This window comes from Hyaena hyaena, unplaced genomic scaffold (genome assembly GCF_003009895.1).
Source record: "Hyaena hyaena isolate Hyena2069 unplaced genomic scaffold, ASM300989v1 scaffold_514, whole genome shotgun sequence".
In the NCBI taxonomy this organism is placed as follows: Eukaryota; Metazoa; Chordata; class Mammalia; order Carnivora; family Hyaenidae; genus Hyaena; species Hyaena hyaena.
Genome location: NW_024081146.1, coordinates 659,407 through 678,772, shown reverse-complemented (window position 1 = coordinate 678,772; position 19,366 = coordinate 659,407). Strand labels below are relative to the sequence as shown.

Here is a 19,366-nt window from a genome sequence, read left to right as displayed (position 1 = left end):
CGGGAGTTTGCGGAGGTCGGGACCTCTGTACCCTAGCCTGTCCCTGTTCATTGCAGGTAAATCGCACCCAAGGGGGGAGGGTCTGGGCAATCTCTAACCAGGAGTCGATGTACGGGAACCAATCAGGGTAATCTCTGGGCACCTGAGGCGGCAGACCATGGAGACATCTAAGGTTCCCTCCCAGGGCCATCCTACCCCAAAAGTAGGCCATTCCGACTCACCTAGGGTCCTTAATTTGCTGGGGGTCATCTTAATTACATAGTCTCCCAAAAACCCCTTCTCAAAGTTCTCATAATTTCAAGAACTGTGGGTTTGCTCTGTCCCAGCCCCATATGTTCCCATGAGGCAGGGTCACAAAGGCAAAGGGGTAGGGGTGCCCCCTCTCATTGAGGAGACCAGTCAGATGCCCATCTGACCGCGTCCCGAAGGAACTTAGGTGATGCTTAGCCGTAGCGGCCTCAGCTTTGTGACTTACGATCGGAAACTACTCTGATGCCGCCATAGACTGTATGCCGTTCACCATGAATCGCAGACGGGCCCACTCAGACTCTGTAGGCTTCTGGGGACCTTAAGGGTCCCCACCTGTGGAGCCACAGAATTGAACCCGACAGGCAAGCCAGACCGAGTGGCACAGTCACACCCACATACACACCAGAGGTTATCACATTCCCTCCCACAGAATTCCTACAGATGAGACCACTGAGGTCTCCGGGGAGTGATCGGCTCCCCCTTCCACCCTAAGGGTGGGGCCGGACAGGACAGACTCAGGGCCCAGGCCTTACCGGGTTACGACGTCGGGTCCAGGTCCTCACTTGCCAAGTCTCCTCGAGTCCAGTGGGAACGGCGGAGCGGGGCCGGCCCGAGGTGGCTGATCGGGAGACGGCCGAAATCAGGGCACGCCTTCTCCTTCGCCATTCCTCATTCCGTCACCGCCTCACCATTTTCCCAAACCGGTGGCAACAACAGGCCAGCGCGGATGGGTTTCCCCGTCAGGGAACCAAATGTGGAATCTGGTCTGGATCACCCGGCGGAAGAACCAAGCGGCACTCGGAGAGCTTGGAAGGCAGGGGGTTTATCCTACACGGGTGGGCTCAGAGGAGAACACTCTCCAGAGGTCTGAGCACCTACCATCAGCAGAGGGAACAATTTATAGCCCGTTACTTCTGCATTCGTCATCAATCAGGGCAGGTGTTTCCTATTCGTCCTGTCGGCCATCTTGCAGCAGATTTTCCCTATCAGTATAAGCGAGATATTCAGTGCGTGACGATCTGTATTTTATATTCATGAATTGTCATTCGTTAGTTGACAGGGTGAAGCAAAATATAATAAATAACTAAACACCAGCTCCAAGGGACTAACCCATGTCACAAAACGGTTAAAACAGAGCAAAAGGAGGGTGTCTGGGTGGCTCAGTTGGTTAAGTGTCGGACTTCAGCTCAGGTCATGACCTTGTAGTCTGTGAGTTCTAGCCCTGAATCGCGGGCTCTGTGCTGACAGCGTGGAGCCTGGAGCCTGCTTTGGATTCTGTGTCTCCCTCTCTCTCTCTGCCCCTTCCCGGCTTGTGCTCTGTCTCTTTATGTCTCTCAAAAATAAATAAATGTTAAAACATAATTTAAAAAGATAGAACAAAGGAAACATAGAAAGTAAATTATGATAAAGCCAGATAAGCTTCCGTACCTGGAATTGTCACCTGAACGATGTTAAGGTCTTCAACACCTGCCGCAGAACTTGTAATACTGGAGGAATTGGTGCTTCCTAAAAGCAGAAACAGAAACTTAGAACTGGAAGAAAATTAGGTCAATTCTCCCCTAAAAATGCCAAGGTGCTACTTTGATCAGGAGCACAGATTCAAGTTTTAAAGCCTTGGAGAACAATTAGCTGCAGGATAACAAGGTGGCATGGCACTGACTGACACCTGGGTCTCTGCAATTCACTGTCAAGGTCACAGGGGAAAGAGCGTAACTGTTTTCATTTAGTTCAGAGCCTCTCATGAATCAGTCGGTACAACTTCATCTAAAAGGGATGTTTGAAAGTGTATTTCCTAAAAAAAAAATAAAAATAAAGGTGCGTTTCCTTTGCTATTATTCACTTTAAAGGGAGGGGAGAGGAAAGAACACATAAATGTCCATGAGGACATTTAAGCAGCAGACACCTCCTGAAAAATGATTTCACAGACAGTCAAGGAAAGGCCCAGACAGGGTTAAAATAGCAAAAACAGAGTGGACGTTGTCACGTTTACTCGTCAATCGATAAAGACAACCAAAGTTGGATGTGGAAAATGTAAAGGAATGCTTCTGGGCCCTTGAGAATTCAAAGCTCAGTCCATGTGTTCTGTGAATGATCAATCATCTGGCATCTAGTTTTCTGCATCTATTTTAATTTTGTAACGTTATTTTTTGAGAGAGAGAGTGCGAGCGAGCAGGGGAGGGGCAGAGAGAGAGGGAGACACAGAATCTGAAGCAGGCTCCAGGCTCTGAGCCGTCAGCACAGAGCCCAATGTGGGGCTCAAACTCACGAACCACGAATCATGACCTGAGCTGAAGTTGCACGCTTAACCAGCTGAGCCACCCAGGTGCCCCGTGGTTTTCTGCATGTAAAGAGCAAGACCTCAAAAGGACAGAAGGAGCCACATCGTCAACAAAAGCCCTCAGGTTCTCCCTCAGTGTCCCGGGGCTGCTTCAAACAGAATCTGGGGAGGAAATGTGGGAAAGTTTGCAACTCTTGACCTCAAAATGACTAATTTTTCTGGTAAATCTAGTAGGTCCTGAAAGCCCGATCCTTAACAACCTAGTTGAACACTAAGAGCTTACTGAAACCACGGTCAGTTTCCATCATCAACTTGAAGCAAGAAAAACCTTCCCGGGGCACCTGGGTGGCTCAGTCAGTTGAGTGGCTGAGTCTTGATTTCAGCTCAGGTCACAATCCCGGGGTTGTGGGATCGAGCCCCGTGTCGGATTCCATGCTAAGTGTGGAGCTTGCTTGGGATTCTCTCTCACTCTCTGCCCTCCCTCGCCACCTCCCACCTCTCAAATTAAAAAACAAACAAACACACAAACAAAAAAATCTTACAGGGCACTTTACACTGTCGAGCCTGCATTAAGCCCAGAACTAATTTGGGTCATCAGAATCTATTAAGAGACAGTGCCAGAAGATAAGGCATTATGTTTGGATGAAGTACTAACATTTCATCCTCCAAACTGATTCCTCCAGGGGCCCCTGGCTGGTTCAGTCAAAGGAGCATGTGACTCTTGATCTTGGGGTCATGGGTTCGAGCCTCACGTTGGATATGGAGATTACTTAAAAAACCCAAATAAACTTAAAAAAAAAAAAACAACTGACACTTCAAAATGTAAAATCTGTCATAAAACACACCAAGCACGATTTGAAAACTAATCAAAATCCAACTGTAATTAATGCATAAATGGCAGTTAATTCATTTTCATGGCCCTGCACATTTCAAATAAATGGACGGTATTTTCACGAACGGGTGTAAAGCTTAAATCTCCTAAAACTGTCACTGTACATAAACAACGAGTCTTTCTGAATTGACTGCTCAACTGTAAGTTAGTTTAAAAGTGCTTACCCAGGGGCGCCTTGGTGGCTTAGCTGGTTAAGCATCTGACGTCAGCTCAGGGCATGATCTCATGGTTCGGTTCGTGGGTTCAAGCCCCACATCAGGCTCTGTGCTGACAGCTCGGAGCCTGAAGCCTGCTTCAGATCCTTGTCTCCCTCTCTCTCTGACCCTCCCCTGTTCGCTCTTGCTCTCTCCCTCAAAAATAAACATTAATAAAAATAACAGAAGCTTATTTATTTAAAAATACACTCTACACCCAATGTGGGCTCCAGCTCATGAAGCTGAGACCAAGAGTCCCGTCCTCTTCCGAGCCAGCCAGGCGACTCCGTTTCCTTTTTTAATTGAAGGAGAGTTGACACACAGAGTCAGTTTCAGGTGTACAACACAGTGAGTCGACAACTCTGTATGTTCTGCTATGTTATATTTTTAAAAAATGTTTATTTTGAGAGAGAAAGGGAGAGAGGGAGAGAGATAACAAGCAGGGGAAGGGCAGAGAGAGAGGTAAAGAGAGAATCCCAAGCAGGCTCTGTACTGACACCATGGAGCCCAATGTGGGGCTTGAACCCATGAACCATGAGATCATGATCTGAGCTAAAATCAAGAGCAAGACGCTCAACCACTGAGCCACCCAGACACCTCTATGTTCTATTCTTAAAAGTACTTTGAGGGAACAAACCCAACATCCATTGATGGGAGAACAGATAAACCATGATGTACATAAACGGTGGAACATTATTCAGCCTGAAAAAGGGAGGGAGTTCTGTCATAAGCTGCAACATGGATGAACTTTGGAGATTAAAAAAAATATTTAAAATGTTAGTGAGCATGTGTGTAGGGGAGGGACAGAGAGAAAGGGGGACAGAGGATCCAGAGTAGGCTCTGTGCTGACAGCAGCAGGCCCGATGCGGGGCTTGAACTCATGAACCATGAGATCATGACCTGAGCCGAAGTCAGATACTCAATCGACAGAGCCAACAAGTACCCCGAACGTTGGAGATTTTAAGTGAAAGAAGCCAGGCCCCAAGGGTCAAACGCTGTGCACTCCCAGCCGTATGAACTTATTAGAACAGGTAAATCCAGAGACAGAATAGATTGGTGGATGACCCTGACCGGGGGAGGAAAGAATGGGGAGGACGGTAACGGGTACTGGTTTCCTCCCGGGGACACAAACATGCTTGGAAGTCAAGAGAGGAGGTGGTGGTTGCCCATACCGCGCATGTACTACACGTTACGGAATGTACTACATTTAGAATCGTTTATTATAAAATGGTTAATTTTATGTAATATTAGTTTCACCACAATAAAGAGCATTTAAGGTAATTTCAGGGGTTCCTTTTGTGGGGTTTTAAGGGGAAAAAAAGCCCTCACCGTATGGCTCAGAATGGGGGATACTGGAAGCCACACTGAGGCCCTGTGATGGCTCTGAAATTGGGCAATGTAAATATCATGTTTATTTATTTATTAAAAACTTTTTTTTCTAATATTTTATTTATTTCTGAGAGAGAGAGTGAGACAACATGAGCAAGAGAGGGTCAGAGAGAGAGGGAGGCACAGAATCCGAAAACAGGCTCCAGGCTCTGAGCTGGCTGTCAGCACAAAGCCCGACGTGGGTCTCGAACCCAAGAATCGTGAGATCAGGACCTGAGCCGAAGTCGGACGCTTAACCGACTGAGCCACAGGTGTCCCTGTAAATATAATGTTTAAACCCACTCTGGCCCCACCAACTTCAGGTATGAGTGAATCAGCACGAATCTACTGTCTAAGGGAAAATCCATCTACCCTGCTGGCTGTGGCTCGGGGATATAGTTCCCGGACAGGAAGCATCTCCTCTGAGTCCAGTTACCCTGATGGTGTCGCCACACAATTTCTAATAGAGCCGTCACGGCTAACACCCCGCAGAGAAGTGGTCCCCAGTCAAGACCTGACTTTCCCCCTAATTCTTAAGGAATCTACACTTCCTGTGGAGAGGGGGAACCGGTGAAAGGAAAAAGGAAGTAGAATCACATGTAATTCCAAATCTGGTTGCTATGGTTTTGCTTTCTTTCTTTTTTTTTTTTTTGTATTTTCTCCTAAGGTCTCTCTTTCTATATAACATTTCGTTCTAAATAAAATTGAGATCCTGCTGTAAATTAGGACTTGAGTCTCCATCTGTTTTGTTTCTAACTTACCTTGAGCCAGATAGCTTTGTCTGAGTGGCCATGAGCATCTTTCCCAGCGGATGGCCACAACCCTTTCTCTAATTGCTGGGCACTTAATCCGCACCCATTTTTTCTCTGTTATAAGCTGTGATGAGGGATGCCTGGGTGGCTCAGATGGTTGAGTGGCTGACTCTTGATTTTGGCTCAGGTCATGGTCTCGAAGTACGTGAGGTCGAGCCTGCATCAGGCTCTGCGCTGATGGCATGGAGTCTGCTTGGGATTCTCTACCTCCGTCTCTCTCTGCCCTTCCCCAATTCGTGCACACACACTCTCTCTCAAAATAAAATAAACTTTAAAAAAGAAATAGTGATGGGGTGCCTGGGTGGCTCAGTCGGTTAAGTGTCCAACTTCGGCTCAGGTCATGATCTCACAGTTTGTGGGTTTGAGCCCCGTGTTGGGCTCTGTGCTGACAGCTCGGAGCCTGGAGCCTGCTTCAGATTCTGTGTCTCCCTCTCTCTCTGACCCTCCCCTGCTCATGCTGTCTCTCTCTCTCTCTCAAAAACAAACAAAACATTTAAAAAAAAATAGTGACGAGAGGGAGTTTCCCCCAACACAATTAACTTGATGAGACCATTTTTAGGATTCAAATACATGAAGTACAAATGGAAGAATCAAGTTCAGGTGGGAGCATTCATTCAAATCAAAATTCCCCTAATTGTGGCCCAATCAACTCAGACCTTGTGGCATTTCACGGGACATAATATTATCTCTAAATAAAAAGGACTCCCAAGCAATGTGACAACACAAAGAAATAAAAGGCATCCAAACTGGTAAGAAGAAATAAACCTCTCACTATTTGCAGATGACACAATACTGTCTTCAGAAAACCCCATGGACACCACCAAAAAACTACCAGGATGGATAAATGAATTCACTAAGGTCGCAGGATACAAAACCAACACACAGAAATCTGTTGCATTTCTGTATACTAATAATGCAGAAGCAGAAAGTGAAATTAAGAAAATAATTCTACTTACAACTGCACCCAGAACAATAAAGTATCTAGGAATAAACTTAGCTAAAGAGGTGAAAATACCTGTATTCTGAAAACTATAAAGTACCAAGGAAAAAATTTCAAGATGACACAAAGAAATGGAAAGACATTCCATGCTTATGGGTTGGAAGAACAAATATTGTTAAAATGACCATAGTACCCAAAGCAATCTACAGATTCAATGCAATCCCTACCAAAACCAATCCAATCTCTACCAACAGCATTTTTCACTGAACTAGAACAATCCTAGGGTTTGTATGGAACCCATAAAAGACCTTGAATAGCAATGCTGAAAAAAAAATCAAAGCTGGAGGCATCACAATTCCAGAGTTCAAGTTATATTACAAAGCAGTAGTAATTAAAACAGTGTGGGGCTGGCATAAAAACAGACACATAGATCAACAGAATAGAACAGAAAACCCAGAAGTAAACCCACAATTATATGGTCAATTCATCTTCAACAAAGGAGGAAAGAATATATGATGGGAAAAAGACAGTCTCTTCAACAAGTGGTGTTGGAAAAACTGGACAGCAACATGCAAAAGACTGACACGGGGCCACTTTCTTACAGCATACCCCGAAATTAAAAAAATGGATAAAAGACTTAAATGTGAGACCTGAAACCATAAAAATCCTTGAAGAGGGCAAGGCAGTAATTTCTCTGACATCGGCTATAGCAACATTTCTCTAGAAATGTCTCCTGAGGCAAGGGAAATAAAAGCAAAAGTAAACTATCAGGACTACATAAAAACATAAAGCTTCTACACAGTGAAGAAAACAACAGAACTAAAAGATAAGCTACGGAATGGGGAGAAGATATTTGCAGATGACGTACCCAATAAATGTTTGGTATCCAAAATATATGATGAACTGATACAACTCTACACCCAAAAAATAAATAATCCAATTAAAACAGGCAGAAGACGTGGACAGACGTTTCTCCAAAGAAGACATCCAGATGGGCGACAGACACATGAAAAGCTCAGCGTCACTCATCAACAGGGGAAATGCAATCAAAACTACAATGAGATGCCACCTCATACCCGTCAGAATGGCTAAAGTCAATAACATAAGAGAAACAAGTGTTGGCGAGAACGTGGAGAAAAAGGAGCCCTCTTGCCCTGTTGGTGGGGATGCAAACTGGTGCAGCCACTGTGGAAAACAGTATGGAGGTTCCTTAAAAATGAAAAATAGAACTACCCTACAATTCGGTAGTCATACTAGTGGGTATTTTCCCCCAAAACACAAAAACGCTAAATTCAAAGGGATACATGTACCCCGATGTTTATTGCAGCCTTATCTATAATAGCCAAATTATGGAAGCAGCCGGTGTCCATCCATAGAGGAATGGATAAAGAAGACATGGTGTATACATACAATGGGATATTATTCAGCCGTAAAGAAAAGAATGAAATCTTGGGGCACCTAGATGGTTCAGCTGGTTGAGCATTTGAATTCAGCTCAGGTCATGATCTCGCAGTTTGTGAGTTTGATCTCCACATCAGGCTTTGTGCTGTCAGTAGAGAGTCTGCTTCAGATCCTCTGTCCCCCTCTCTCTGCCCCTCCGCCACTTGCACTCTCCCCCAAATAAATAAATATATAAAAAAAAAAACCTTGCCATTTGCCACAACATGGATGGACTAGAGAGTATAATGCTAAGTGCAGTAAGTCAGAGAAAGACACATACCATATGATTTCACGCATATGTGGAACATAAGAAACAAAAAAAACAAGCAAAGGGGGAAAAAAAAGAAAGAGGGAGGGGCTCAAACTCAGGGACGGTGAGATCATGACCTGAGCGGAAACCAACAGTCAGACACTCAACTGACTGAGCCACCCAGGCGCCCCTTGGATGTGGTTTCTAAACAGACATCTGAACAAAACCCGAAGAGATTATGTGTCAGTTTGTAAATCTTTGAAAGAAAATTATCTTACGTGGTGGAGCTTAAAACATAAATCTCTTTAAAACCACACTTTGAACTTGACTTCCTTTGGATACTTGCAGTCAAACAGAGTTGACTATTTCCAGGCCCGATCAGTAGTCATCCGAGAACTCTTTATCTGTCTAGCAGAGGAGAGGGTGCGTTTTCCGAGGGATGTGCAGCCCTCCCTGCCCATCCCCCTTCTCTCTTTGCTCACTCGGGACAGAGCAGAGTCTGGTGCTGATTTGCATGGCGTAAAACACACACACGCACACACACACCCCTCCACCCCCCACATACACACACACTAATACACAGACACACACAGCCATAAACACAGACACCTCCACGCCTCCCACACCCCCCTCACCCCCCCATGCCAGTGTCCATCTTTCCCCCACAATAACCCCTTCAGGGACGGATGAACACCACACTCAGCAGTAGGGTTCTGGAAACTGACCTTCAATTTTCACCTCAGCTTCGGGGTCCTCACATGCGTCTGAAGGGGCAAGTGGAGTGGAATCTTGAAAAAAAAAAAGTCTAAAATGACATTTGTTATTATGTAATCTCACGTCCCAACCTTCTACTGCTCCTCTACCCAAAGAGTAGCTTCTCTCGGCATTTTATTTTATTTTATTTTATGTTTTATTTATTTCTAGGAGAGAGAGAGAGAGAGACCGCGTGAGCAGGGGAGGGTCAGAGAGAGAGGGAGTGACAGACTGAAACAGGCTCCAGGCTCTGAGCTGGCAGTCAGCACAGAGCCCGACGCGGGGCTCGAACCCACAAACCGCAAGTTCATGACCTAAGTGAAAGTCGGACGCTTAACCGACTAAGCCACCCAGGCGCCCCATTCTCTTGGCATTTTAGACACGTGTCATACTTAACACACAGAGAGTATAAACATGAAAGTAATTTTTAAAAAAATGTTTATTTATTATTTTTTATTTTTTTAGTTATCTCTACACCCACTGTGGGGCTCGAACTCCCTACCCTGAGATCAAGGGCCGCATGCAGCTGGGCGCCCTTAAACCTGAAGGCATTTTTAAAGTTTATTTATTTACTTACTGAGAGAGAGGGAGCACAATTGGGGAAGAAGAGAGGGAGAGAGAGAGAATCACAAGCAGGCTCTGTGCTGCTAGGCAGAGCCTGATGCAGGGCTTGAACTCATGAACCATGAGGTCATGACCTGAGCCAAAATCAAGAGTTGGATGCTTAACTGACTGAGTCACACAGGCGCCCCTGAAGGTAATTTTAATTTTATTTTCATTTTAGTAAAATTTTTTTAATTTTTAAATTTTTAATAAAAAATTCTTTAAAAATTTTTTAATGTTTATTTTATTTTTGAGACAGAGAGAGACAGAGCATGAGCAGGGGAGGGGCAGAGGGAGAGGGAGACACAGAATCTGAAGCAGGCTCCAGGCTCTGAGCTGTCAGCACAGAGCCCAACATAGGGTTTGAACTCATCAACTGCGAGATCATGACCCGAGCCAAAGTCGTACACTCAACCAACTGAGTCACTCAGGCGCCCCTGTAATTTTAACTTTAAAAGGGATCACAGGGTAAGAAAGGATAACCTTATAAGGGATAAGGGGAGAGAAGAAACTTGTGGATATTCTAACACAACACCCACTCACCCACGCCAGCGGACACAGAATATCCAACCATCTAATGGAATTCCTGTGGTCATAGTGTTTCCTTGTTATCAGGAATCATGGGGATAAAATAAAGCCCTGTGCTCTGGGGCCCCCAGGACTCAGTCTGTTAGGACATGGAGGCACAACTGATATTTCTGGTTTGCGAGAATTACGACACACCTGTGAAGTTCGACGTACAGACAGAAGCCTGGCTGGACGATCTCCCCCAACTCTGGCTCATTTTAGAAAGCTTCCATTAGGGGCGCCTGGGTGGCTTAGTCGGTTAAGCGTCCGACTTTCGCTTAGGTCATGATCTCGCGGTTCGTGGGTTCAGGCCCTGCGTCGGGCTCTGTGCTGACTGCCAGCTCAGAGCCTAGAGCCTGTTTCAGAGTCTGTGACTCCCTCTCTCTCTGACCCTCCCCTGCTCACGCTGTCTCTCTCTCTCTCTCCTAGAAATAAATAAAACATTAAAAAAAAAAAAAAAGAAAGCTTCCATTAATTGTTTGTGAGGGAGAAAGGCTCAAAACCAATTAGCTACTTGGATAGTGGACTATTGTTTTTTTTTTTTTTAATTTTTTTTTAATGTTTTTTTATTTATTTCTAGGAGAGAGAGACAGTGTGAGCAGGGGAGGGTCAGAGAGAGAGGGAGTCACAGACTGAAACAGGCTCCAGGCTCTGAGCTGGCAGTCAGCACAGAGCCTGACGCGGGGCTTGAACCCACGAACCGCGAGATCATGACCCAAGCGAAAGTCGGATGCTTAACCGACTAAGCCACCCAGGCGCCCCTGGATAGTGGACTATTGTAATAGAACATTAATGTTGTGGGAAGTGGGTGAAGGCACACCACACCTCCTTGACTGTTCGTGCAGCTTTTTGTGAATCTCTAGTTAAAAAGTTAAAGAAAAAAAAAAATCAAACGGACCCAGCTTTGTCATAAGTGGGTTTTCTGCTGTTCTCTAATAATAAAAAATCTCTTGGGGTTGCTGGCTGGCTCAGTCAGTAGAGCGTTCAACTTTTGATCTCGGGGTTGTGAGTTCAAGCCCCATGTTAGGTGAAGACATTACTAGAAAAAAAAATTCTTAAAAAAAGAATCTCCTCAAAAACAAAGTATTCAAAGACCACCATCCAGTGACATCTTTCTGACTCTCACTCCATACTAGTTCTATGCGGGTTCCCATGTAGGTGTTCCTCTTTCTTCCCTTTTTTTTTTAAATTTTTAACATTTGTTCATTTTTTTTGAGATACACGCACGCGCGCGCGCGCACACACACACACACACACACACACACACACAGAATCTTAAGCAGGCTCCAGGCTCTGAGCTGTCAGCACAGAGCCTGACTTGGGGCTCGAACTCACATACTGTGAAATCTTGACCTGAGCCACATCGGACGATTATTCGACTGAGTTGCCCAGGTGCCCCCAATGTCTTAATGGGCTTCCCCAAAGGGAAAGAAAATGATGTCAGGGAGGAACACACTGAAACTGAATTTGCAAGAATTGTCGTCTCCAACATCCAGAAAGGGCAGAGAAGGAGCTGAGGAGTCAGAAACGAAAAGTAAATGGCAGGATCCTGTCCTTACACGCTATGACACGGGTGAGCCCCTGGGGGCGTTAAATCGAATGACATAAGCCGGTCACCAACAAACAAACACAGTCCACTGTGATTCCACTCACAAGAGGCACCCAGAGCGGTCAGACTCACAGAGACGTCAGGTGGACCGGGGACTGTGGGGACAGATCTACTAGAGTTCCAGAGGCCTGTTTCGCAGCAATGCGAACACACTTAACACAACTGAGCCACACACTCGGTGAATTTTACATACTTGTTACCATAACAAGAAATGTATAATTCAGAAAAGTGAACAGGAGCTGAATAATGACAGAATGGCCTTGTCTTCTTGGTTTAAAGCAATTAAGCTCAAGATGATTGATTCCGTGAATGAAAAGAACAATTCTAAGACTACAATGCTGTGTGTCCTCTGGCAAAATCTATCAACGCTTTTTAAGGTCAGAGAATTGAACAATGTTCAGGGACCACTGGAATCGTCCCCCGTGATAAAGACTTCAAGTGCCTCCAAATCACAGAAGCTATTAAAAATGACCACAGGGGTGCCTGGGTGGCTCAGTCAGGTGTCCAACTCTTGATTTCAGCTCAGGTCATGATGTCGCCGTTCATGGATTCCAGCCCTGTGCCTGCTTGGGATTCTCTCTCTCCCTCTCTCTCTCTGCATAACTACCGTCAAAAATAAATAAATAGGGGCGCCTGGGTGATTCAGTTGGTTAAGTGTCCACCTTCAGCTCAGGTCACGATCTGATACTTCATGGGTTCAAGCCCCACGTCGGGCTCTGTGCTGACGGCTCAGAGCCTGGGGCCTGCTTTGGATTCTGTGTCTCCTTCTCCCTCTGCCCCTTCCCTGCTCACATGTTCTCTCTCAAAAATAAATAAATAAACATTAAAAAAATTGGGGTGCCTGGGTGACTCAGTCGGTTGAGTGTCCAACTTTGGCTCAAGCCATGATCTTGCAGTTCATGAGTTCGAGCCCTGTGCCGGGCTCTGTTCTGACCGCTTGGAGCCTGGACGCTGCTTCAGATTCTGTGTCTCCTTCTCTGTCTGCCCCTCCCCTGCTCATGCTCAGTCTCTCTCTGTTTCTCAAAAAATAAATAAACATTAAAAAAAAAAAGAATTTCGGTATGCCCATTCAAGAAGACAAAATGGAATACAACAAATGGCACAGGTGTAAAGTTTTCTTACCACACACCCTCTAGTCCAGGTGCTTTAAGCAGAATGTCTTACAGATCGGAGAAGGAAGAGAGTGCTAGGGTTCCCAGTGCCACATGTTAGGGCCAAGGCTCACCTGGGTTTCTAAGAAGGCATGCCAGGAAGCTGCCTTCGTTTCAAACACGTGTCATAGGTATTTAAAAGACTGTGTTCTCTGCAAAATACTGTAAACTAAACCAAAACCAAAAAAAAAAAAAAGGATAAAATGCCTGGCTTTTCTCACCTTCCATCGGTAATTCCATGTCTATTACTTCACTGCTCCCAGAAGGATTATGGCTTTCTGAAAGGGAAGCAAACGATACGAATATTTAAAACGGGTGAAATACAAAATGTAAACAAGAATCCATTTATTTTAAGTAATAAAAATTTTTTTTAAATTTATGTATTTTGAGAGAGACAGAGACAGTGCAAGTGACGGAGGGGCAGAGAGAGGGAGAAATGGAATCACAAGCAGGCTCCACAGTGTCAGCACAGAAACCAACACGGGGCTCGAACTCATGAACCGTGAGATCGTTACCTGAGCCAAAACCAAGAGTTAAACGCTTAAGCTACTGAGCCACCCAGGTTCCCGAAACAAGAACCCATTTAAAATGATGCAAGCAGTTCAGGGCCCACACAGGAATGTGCATGAAAAATACTTCGACTCCTTGAAAAAAAATTCACACAAATGATCCTTTATGTTTTTGTTGTTTTATCTGCACTTTCGAGAAGTTTCAAGCCTACAAAAACAGAGATGTGTCCTTCCCTCATGCCAATGGTCAACAACTCTGTATCCTGGTTTTCTGTGCCCCCCATTTTCCCTTTCCCCACTATGGGATCTCCAGAGCTTTTTTTTTTTTGATGTTTATTTATGTTTTTGAGAGAGATAAGAGTGAGAGTGGGGGAGGGGCAGAGTGAGACAGAGAGAGAGAGAGAGAGAGGCACAGAATCTGAAGCAGGCTCTAGGCTCTAAGCCCGACACGGGGCTCGAACTCACGCACCTTGAGATCATGACCTGAGCCAAAGTCAGATGCTTAACTGACTGAGCCACCCAGGGGCCCCTAAAGATTTTAAGTAATCTCTATACTCAGTGTGGGGCTTGAACTCACAACCCCGTGATCAAGAGTCACATGCTCCACTGACTGAGCCAGCCAGCACCCCCATTTGCCCATTTTTAAATAGTGTGTTTGTGTTTTTGTTGTTCAGTTAAAATAGTTCTTATTCTGTATATGAGATCCTCACCCAACATATAACTTGCAAATATTTCCTCTAATTCTGGGGGTGGTCTTTTTAGTTTTTTAATAGTGTTCTTTGAAGCACCAGTTATTAATTTTAATGAAGTTTAATGTATTTTTTCTTTGGCTGTTCTAAGAAACTACTGTCTAATCCAAGGTCAAAAACATCTGTGTCTATGAGTTCCAAGTGCATGAGAGTTTTCCACTCTTACATTTAGGTCTTTGATCCATTTTGAGTTAAATTTTTGTATATGGTGTGAGGTAGACATCCAAATAGATCTTTCTGTATGTAGAAATCTGGCTATTCTAGTACCATTTTTTGAAAAGACTATTCTTTCCCCAATGAATTGTTTTGGCACCCTTGTTGAAAATCAACTAACTATAAAGGCTGATTTTCTGGACTCTCAAATCTACTCCATCGAACATCCACTGTCTATCCTTATGCCAGGACCACAGTTAACTGTAGCTTTGTAGTAGGTTTTGAAATCAGGAAATGTGGGTCTTCTGACTCTGTTCTTTTTCAAGATTGTTTTGGCTATTCTGGGTTCCTTGAATTTCCATATGAATCTTCAGAAAGTCTTCCAATCCATCAACACAGAATATCTTTCCATTTATTCAGGTCTCCTTTAATTTGTTAAACAATGTTTTATAAAAGTTTTCAGCGCACAAGGCTTGCAATTCTTTGGTTAAAATTATTAAGTAGTCTATTTTTTAAAGTACTTTTAATGCTATTGTAAATGGAATTTTAATTTCATGTCTTTAAAGTAAACTCTACTGCCAACATAGGGCTCAAACTCATAACCAAAAATCACATGCTCTACCAACTGAGCCAGCCAGGTGTCCCTTAATTTCATTTTTGATTATTCATTTCCTACATATAAAAATACAACTGATTTCTGTATGATGACCTTGTATCCTGCAACTTTGCTAACCTCATTTATTAGTTCTAATAAGTGTGTGTATGTACTCCTTAGAATTTTCTAAACACAAATCATGTCATCTCTAAATAGAAATCGTTTTAGGGGTGCCTGGGTGGCTCAGTTGGTTAAGTGTCTGACTCTTGATTTTGGCTCAGGTCATGATCCCAGTTTGTGAGGTTGAACCCTGTGTTGGGATCCATGCAGAGTGTGGAGTCTGCTTAAGATTCTCTCTCTCTCCTCCTCTGCCTCTCTCTCCCTCTTATGCTCTCTCAAAGAGAGAGAGAGAGAGAGAGAGAGGGAGGGAGGAAGAAAAAGAAATAACAGTTTTAATCTCTTCCTTTCCAATTCGGATGCCATTTTCTTTTTCTTACCTAATTGTCTTGCCTAGAACCTCTAGTACCTATTGTTGAAAAGAAAGTGGCAGGAATAATCATCCTTTCTTTCGGCAAAGCTTTTGGTTAAGCAGGATGTTAGCTGTAGGGTTTTGTTGATGCTCTTTATTAGGCTAAGAAGTTCCCTTCAACTACTAGTTTGCTGTTTTCATTATATAAATTTTGTCCAATGCCTTTTTTCCTATATCTGTTTGAATAGTAATGTGGCTTTGTCCTTTATTCCACTATGTTGTATTCTACTGATTGATTTCCATATGTTGAACTAGCCTTGCATTCCTAGGATAAATCCCACTTGGGCATGATGTAGAACCCTTTTTATATGTTGTTGGACTCATTTGCTAGTATTTTGTTGGGGATTTTTGTATGGATATTAATAAGGGATAGTGGTCTCTAGTTTCCTGTTCTTCTGTTGTTTCTTGTCTGGTTTGGGGATCAGGGTAATAGCTGGGAAGCTTTCTCTCCTTTTTTACTTTTTGGGTGAGTGTGTGAAGAACTGGTGTTAACTTTTCTTTAAACACTTGGTAGAATTCACAAGTGAAGTCATCTGGTCCTGAGCTTTCATTTGTGGGAAATTTTTTTTTTTTTAAATGTTTTATTTATTTCTAGGAGAGAGAGAGAGAGGCAGCGTGAGCAGGGGAGGGTCAGAGAGAGAGGGAGTCACAGACTGAAACAGGCTCCAGGCTCTGAGCTGGCAGTCAGCACAGAGCCCGACACGAGGCTCGAACCCACGAACCGCGAGATCATGACCTAAGCGAAAGTCGGACGCTCAACCGACTAAGCCACCCAGGCGCCCCATCATTTGTGGGAAATTTTTTGATGACTAATTCGCTTTCCTTTTATGACCATTCACATTCTGTGTTTTCTCTCTGATCAGTTTCAGTAGTTTGTCCATTTCATCTAGGTTAATGCTGGTGTTTAATTTTCGGTACCTGTGGTCGGCAGATGGCTGCCCCCACACAGACACCCCAAACCTGTGAATCTATTATGAAACATGGCAAGAGGCTCTTAAGGTTGTAGATGGAATCAAGTTTGTTTGTGAGCTGACCTTCAGAAAATGAAAGTATTCTGCATTATCCTGCAGGGTTCAGAGTAATCAGAGGGGGAATGGGGAAGCACAGGAGTCAAGAGTGATGTGATGTGGAAAAGACGTTAATTCCTTGATCTTGGGCTTTTGTGTCCATTTTCCCTCTGCCTGGAAGGCTCCTCCCCCAAAACATTCAGTGTCAGTCGGGGGGAAAAACCAAATGGTGTGGATACTCTCAACGTTGGGGAGCCTGGGCACAGTGCACCTCAGCAAAGCTTGTCGTGTGCATTCTACACTTCGAGGAGCTGTGGAGATGGGGGTCCCTGCCCACGGGGAAGAACTTCCAGGACCTCATGGCCTCCATGACGGCCAAGTCGTATATGTGCTGGGGGTCTTCTGAGAGGTCTGAGCCGCAGATGGAGTGTGAGGTCCGGGGTGGGTGGGGTGGGGTGGGGAGTCAGACTCTCGTATAAACCTTGCCCAAGCTCCTGGGCCCCAGTGGGGCCACAGCAGACATTTGCCATTCTGAGCAGGTCACATCTGTTGTCTTTATGGATTGAAACATTTCTCCTTTACTTAAAAGATACATAAAGACCTCAGTACTTCAACATGTGAGTACTTTACCTAAATGGTTGCAAAATCATTCAACTATGGAATACAGTCCATGATGTCAGTTGATTTTAACCCTTTTGGCATCAAGAAGGAAGGGACCCAACTTAAGGAGCTTTTGTACAAAAAAAGATCTCTTGGATAGTTCTGTTGTTTCCAAACCAAGCAGGAGAAAGATTACAAATTATACATTCAATGTAAATGTTCTTCTTCAAATAATGTGCTGCTTTCTGAAAAAGTGAAATGGAATGATTGTAGGTACATCTACCTAATCGTTTATTTCCCTGCTGCCTGTGGGAGCAGAATCTTTAAGTATCTTATATTCCTGACTGTACACATTTTGATAAACTGCCAGGATCATTTCAGTTGAAAAATATGTTCCTGGGAGTCAAGATGTAATTACATGCAGTTTTCCCAAAATGGGAGTGATTTGGGGGCTTCAGTTGGCTTAGTGTCTGACTCTTGATTTTGGCTCAGGTCATGATCCTGGGGTTGTAGGACTAAGCCCCTGTCGGACTTTGTGCTAAGTCTGGAGTCTGCTTAGAATTCTCTCTCTTTCCCTCTGTCCCTCCCCCATTCGCATGGGCACATGCATGCTCTTCTTCTCAAAAAAAAAAAAAAAAATATATATATATATATATATTTATAAACACACAAACACACACACACACACACACACACACACACATATATATATGTGTGTCTTTAAAAATAAAAAAATAAAATAAAATAAAATAAAATAAAAATAAAATAAAATAAAATAAAAAAACATGAGTGACTTAGAAACAGAGGCAACACCCTCAGTTCAGCAAGCACATGTGAGTGCCTATGCGTGCAAAGCCCTGAGCTCGGGGCGCTGGGGCTCAGGGCTGGGATGAGATGCTGTGTCTCCCCACCAGGAGCTGGCCACTGGCTGGGACTGTCCCCATCAAGAGCATAAACAGAACACAGGCAGGCCACACTAGGTGCTCCCTGTGGTTCGGGAGCTGGGGGCTCCCTGCTGGACTTGAGGCTCTGACTATACCCAGAAAGAGGGTGGAACTTGCCAGAAGTCTGCAGAGCCAGAACGGAAGCACATGTAGGGACCGGCCCACATACACGCTGGATGGGAGGAGAATTCGGGGCATGTTTACAGAATCAGATGGAGCGCTGCATCTGAAGAGCCGAGGGAGGGTGACTGCGGGGAACTGGGGCTCTTCCGGCGATGAGGAGCCAGAGATGACGTGTGGGCGGGGGAGGGAAGTGGCAGACCCCGTTCTCAGAGAATAAATGAGTGGAGGCCCAGGGGTAGGATGGGTTGGAAATGGTTGGGGACTGCAGCAGGCCAGCTGTGGGGGGGGGGGGGGGGGACTGGCCCAGGACTGAGCAATGACAATGGACACTTCCTTTTTTAAAAATTTCTTTTGGGGCGCCCGGGTGGCTTAGTCGGTTAAGCGTCCGACTTTCGCTCAGGTCATGATCTTGCGGTTCGTGGGTTCGAGCCCCGCGTCGGGCTCTGCGCTGACTGCCAGCTCAGAGCCTGGAGCCTGTTTCAGTCTGTGACTCCCTCTCTCTCTGACCCTCCCCTGCTCACGCTGTCTCTCTCTCTCTCTCTCCTAGAAATAAATAAAAAACATTAAAAAAAAAATTTCTTTTGACGTTTACTTATTTTGGGGAGAGACAGAACCTGAGCGTGGGAGGGGCAGAGAGAGAGGGAGACACAGAATCTGAAGCAGGCTCCAAGCTCCGAGCTGTCAGCACAGAGCCCGATGCGGGGCTCAAACACATGAATCGTAAGGTTGGGACCTGAGCCAAAGTCAGACACTCAGTCAACTGAGCCACCCAGGTGCCGCGACAATGGACACTTTCACCGGTCTTCAGAGTTTTCGAAAAAAGTAGTTTATTTATTTATTTTAAGAGAGAGACAGAGAGAGAGAACCCCAAGGAGGCTCCACTCTGTCAGCACAGAGCCCAACATGGGGCTCTAACTCACAAACTGTTGAGATCATGACCTGAGTCAAAACCAAGAGTGGGTCATTCAACTGATTGAGCCACCCAGCACCCCGAAAAACCTTCTAAGTTGCAGGGCTCTGTAATATTGCAGGAAAGTTTCAAAATTAAGAC

The 19,366-nt window shown here is 44.7% G+C and overlaps 1 protein-coding gene across 3 annotated transcripts in view; it reads right to left on the bottom strand.

Moving 5' to 3' along the window:
• Positions 1-19,366, bottom strand: part of LOC120247355 (general transcription factor II-I repeat domain-containing protein 2B) — a 58,245-nt gene that overhangs the window by 11,537 nt on the left and 27,342 nt on the right. For 2 of the 3 annotated variants that reach the window (XM_039255216.1, XM_039255218.1), the window contains exons 10-12: positions 13,328-13,384; positions 9,149-9,211; positions 1,678-1,755 (exon numbers count right to left, since the gene is read on the bottom strand). In XM_039255216.1, the coding sequence (XP_039111147.1) occupies positions 1,678-1,755; positions 9,149-9,211; positions 13,328-13,384 (198 nt within the window). The remainder of the gene's footprint in view (positions 1-1,677; positions 1,756-9,148; positions 9,212-13,327; positions 13,385-19,366) is intronic. The other variant, XM_039255217.1, reaches the window with a different exon arrangement.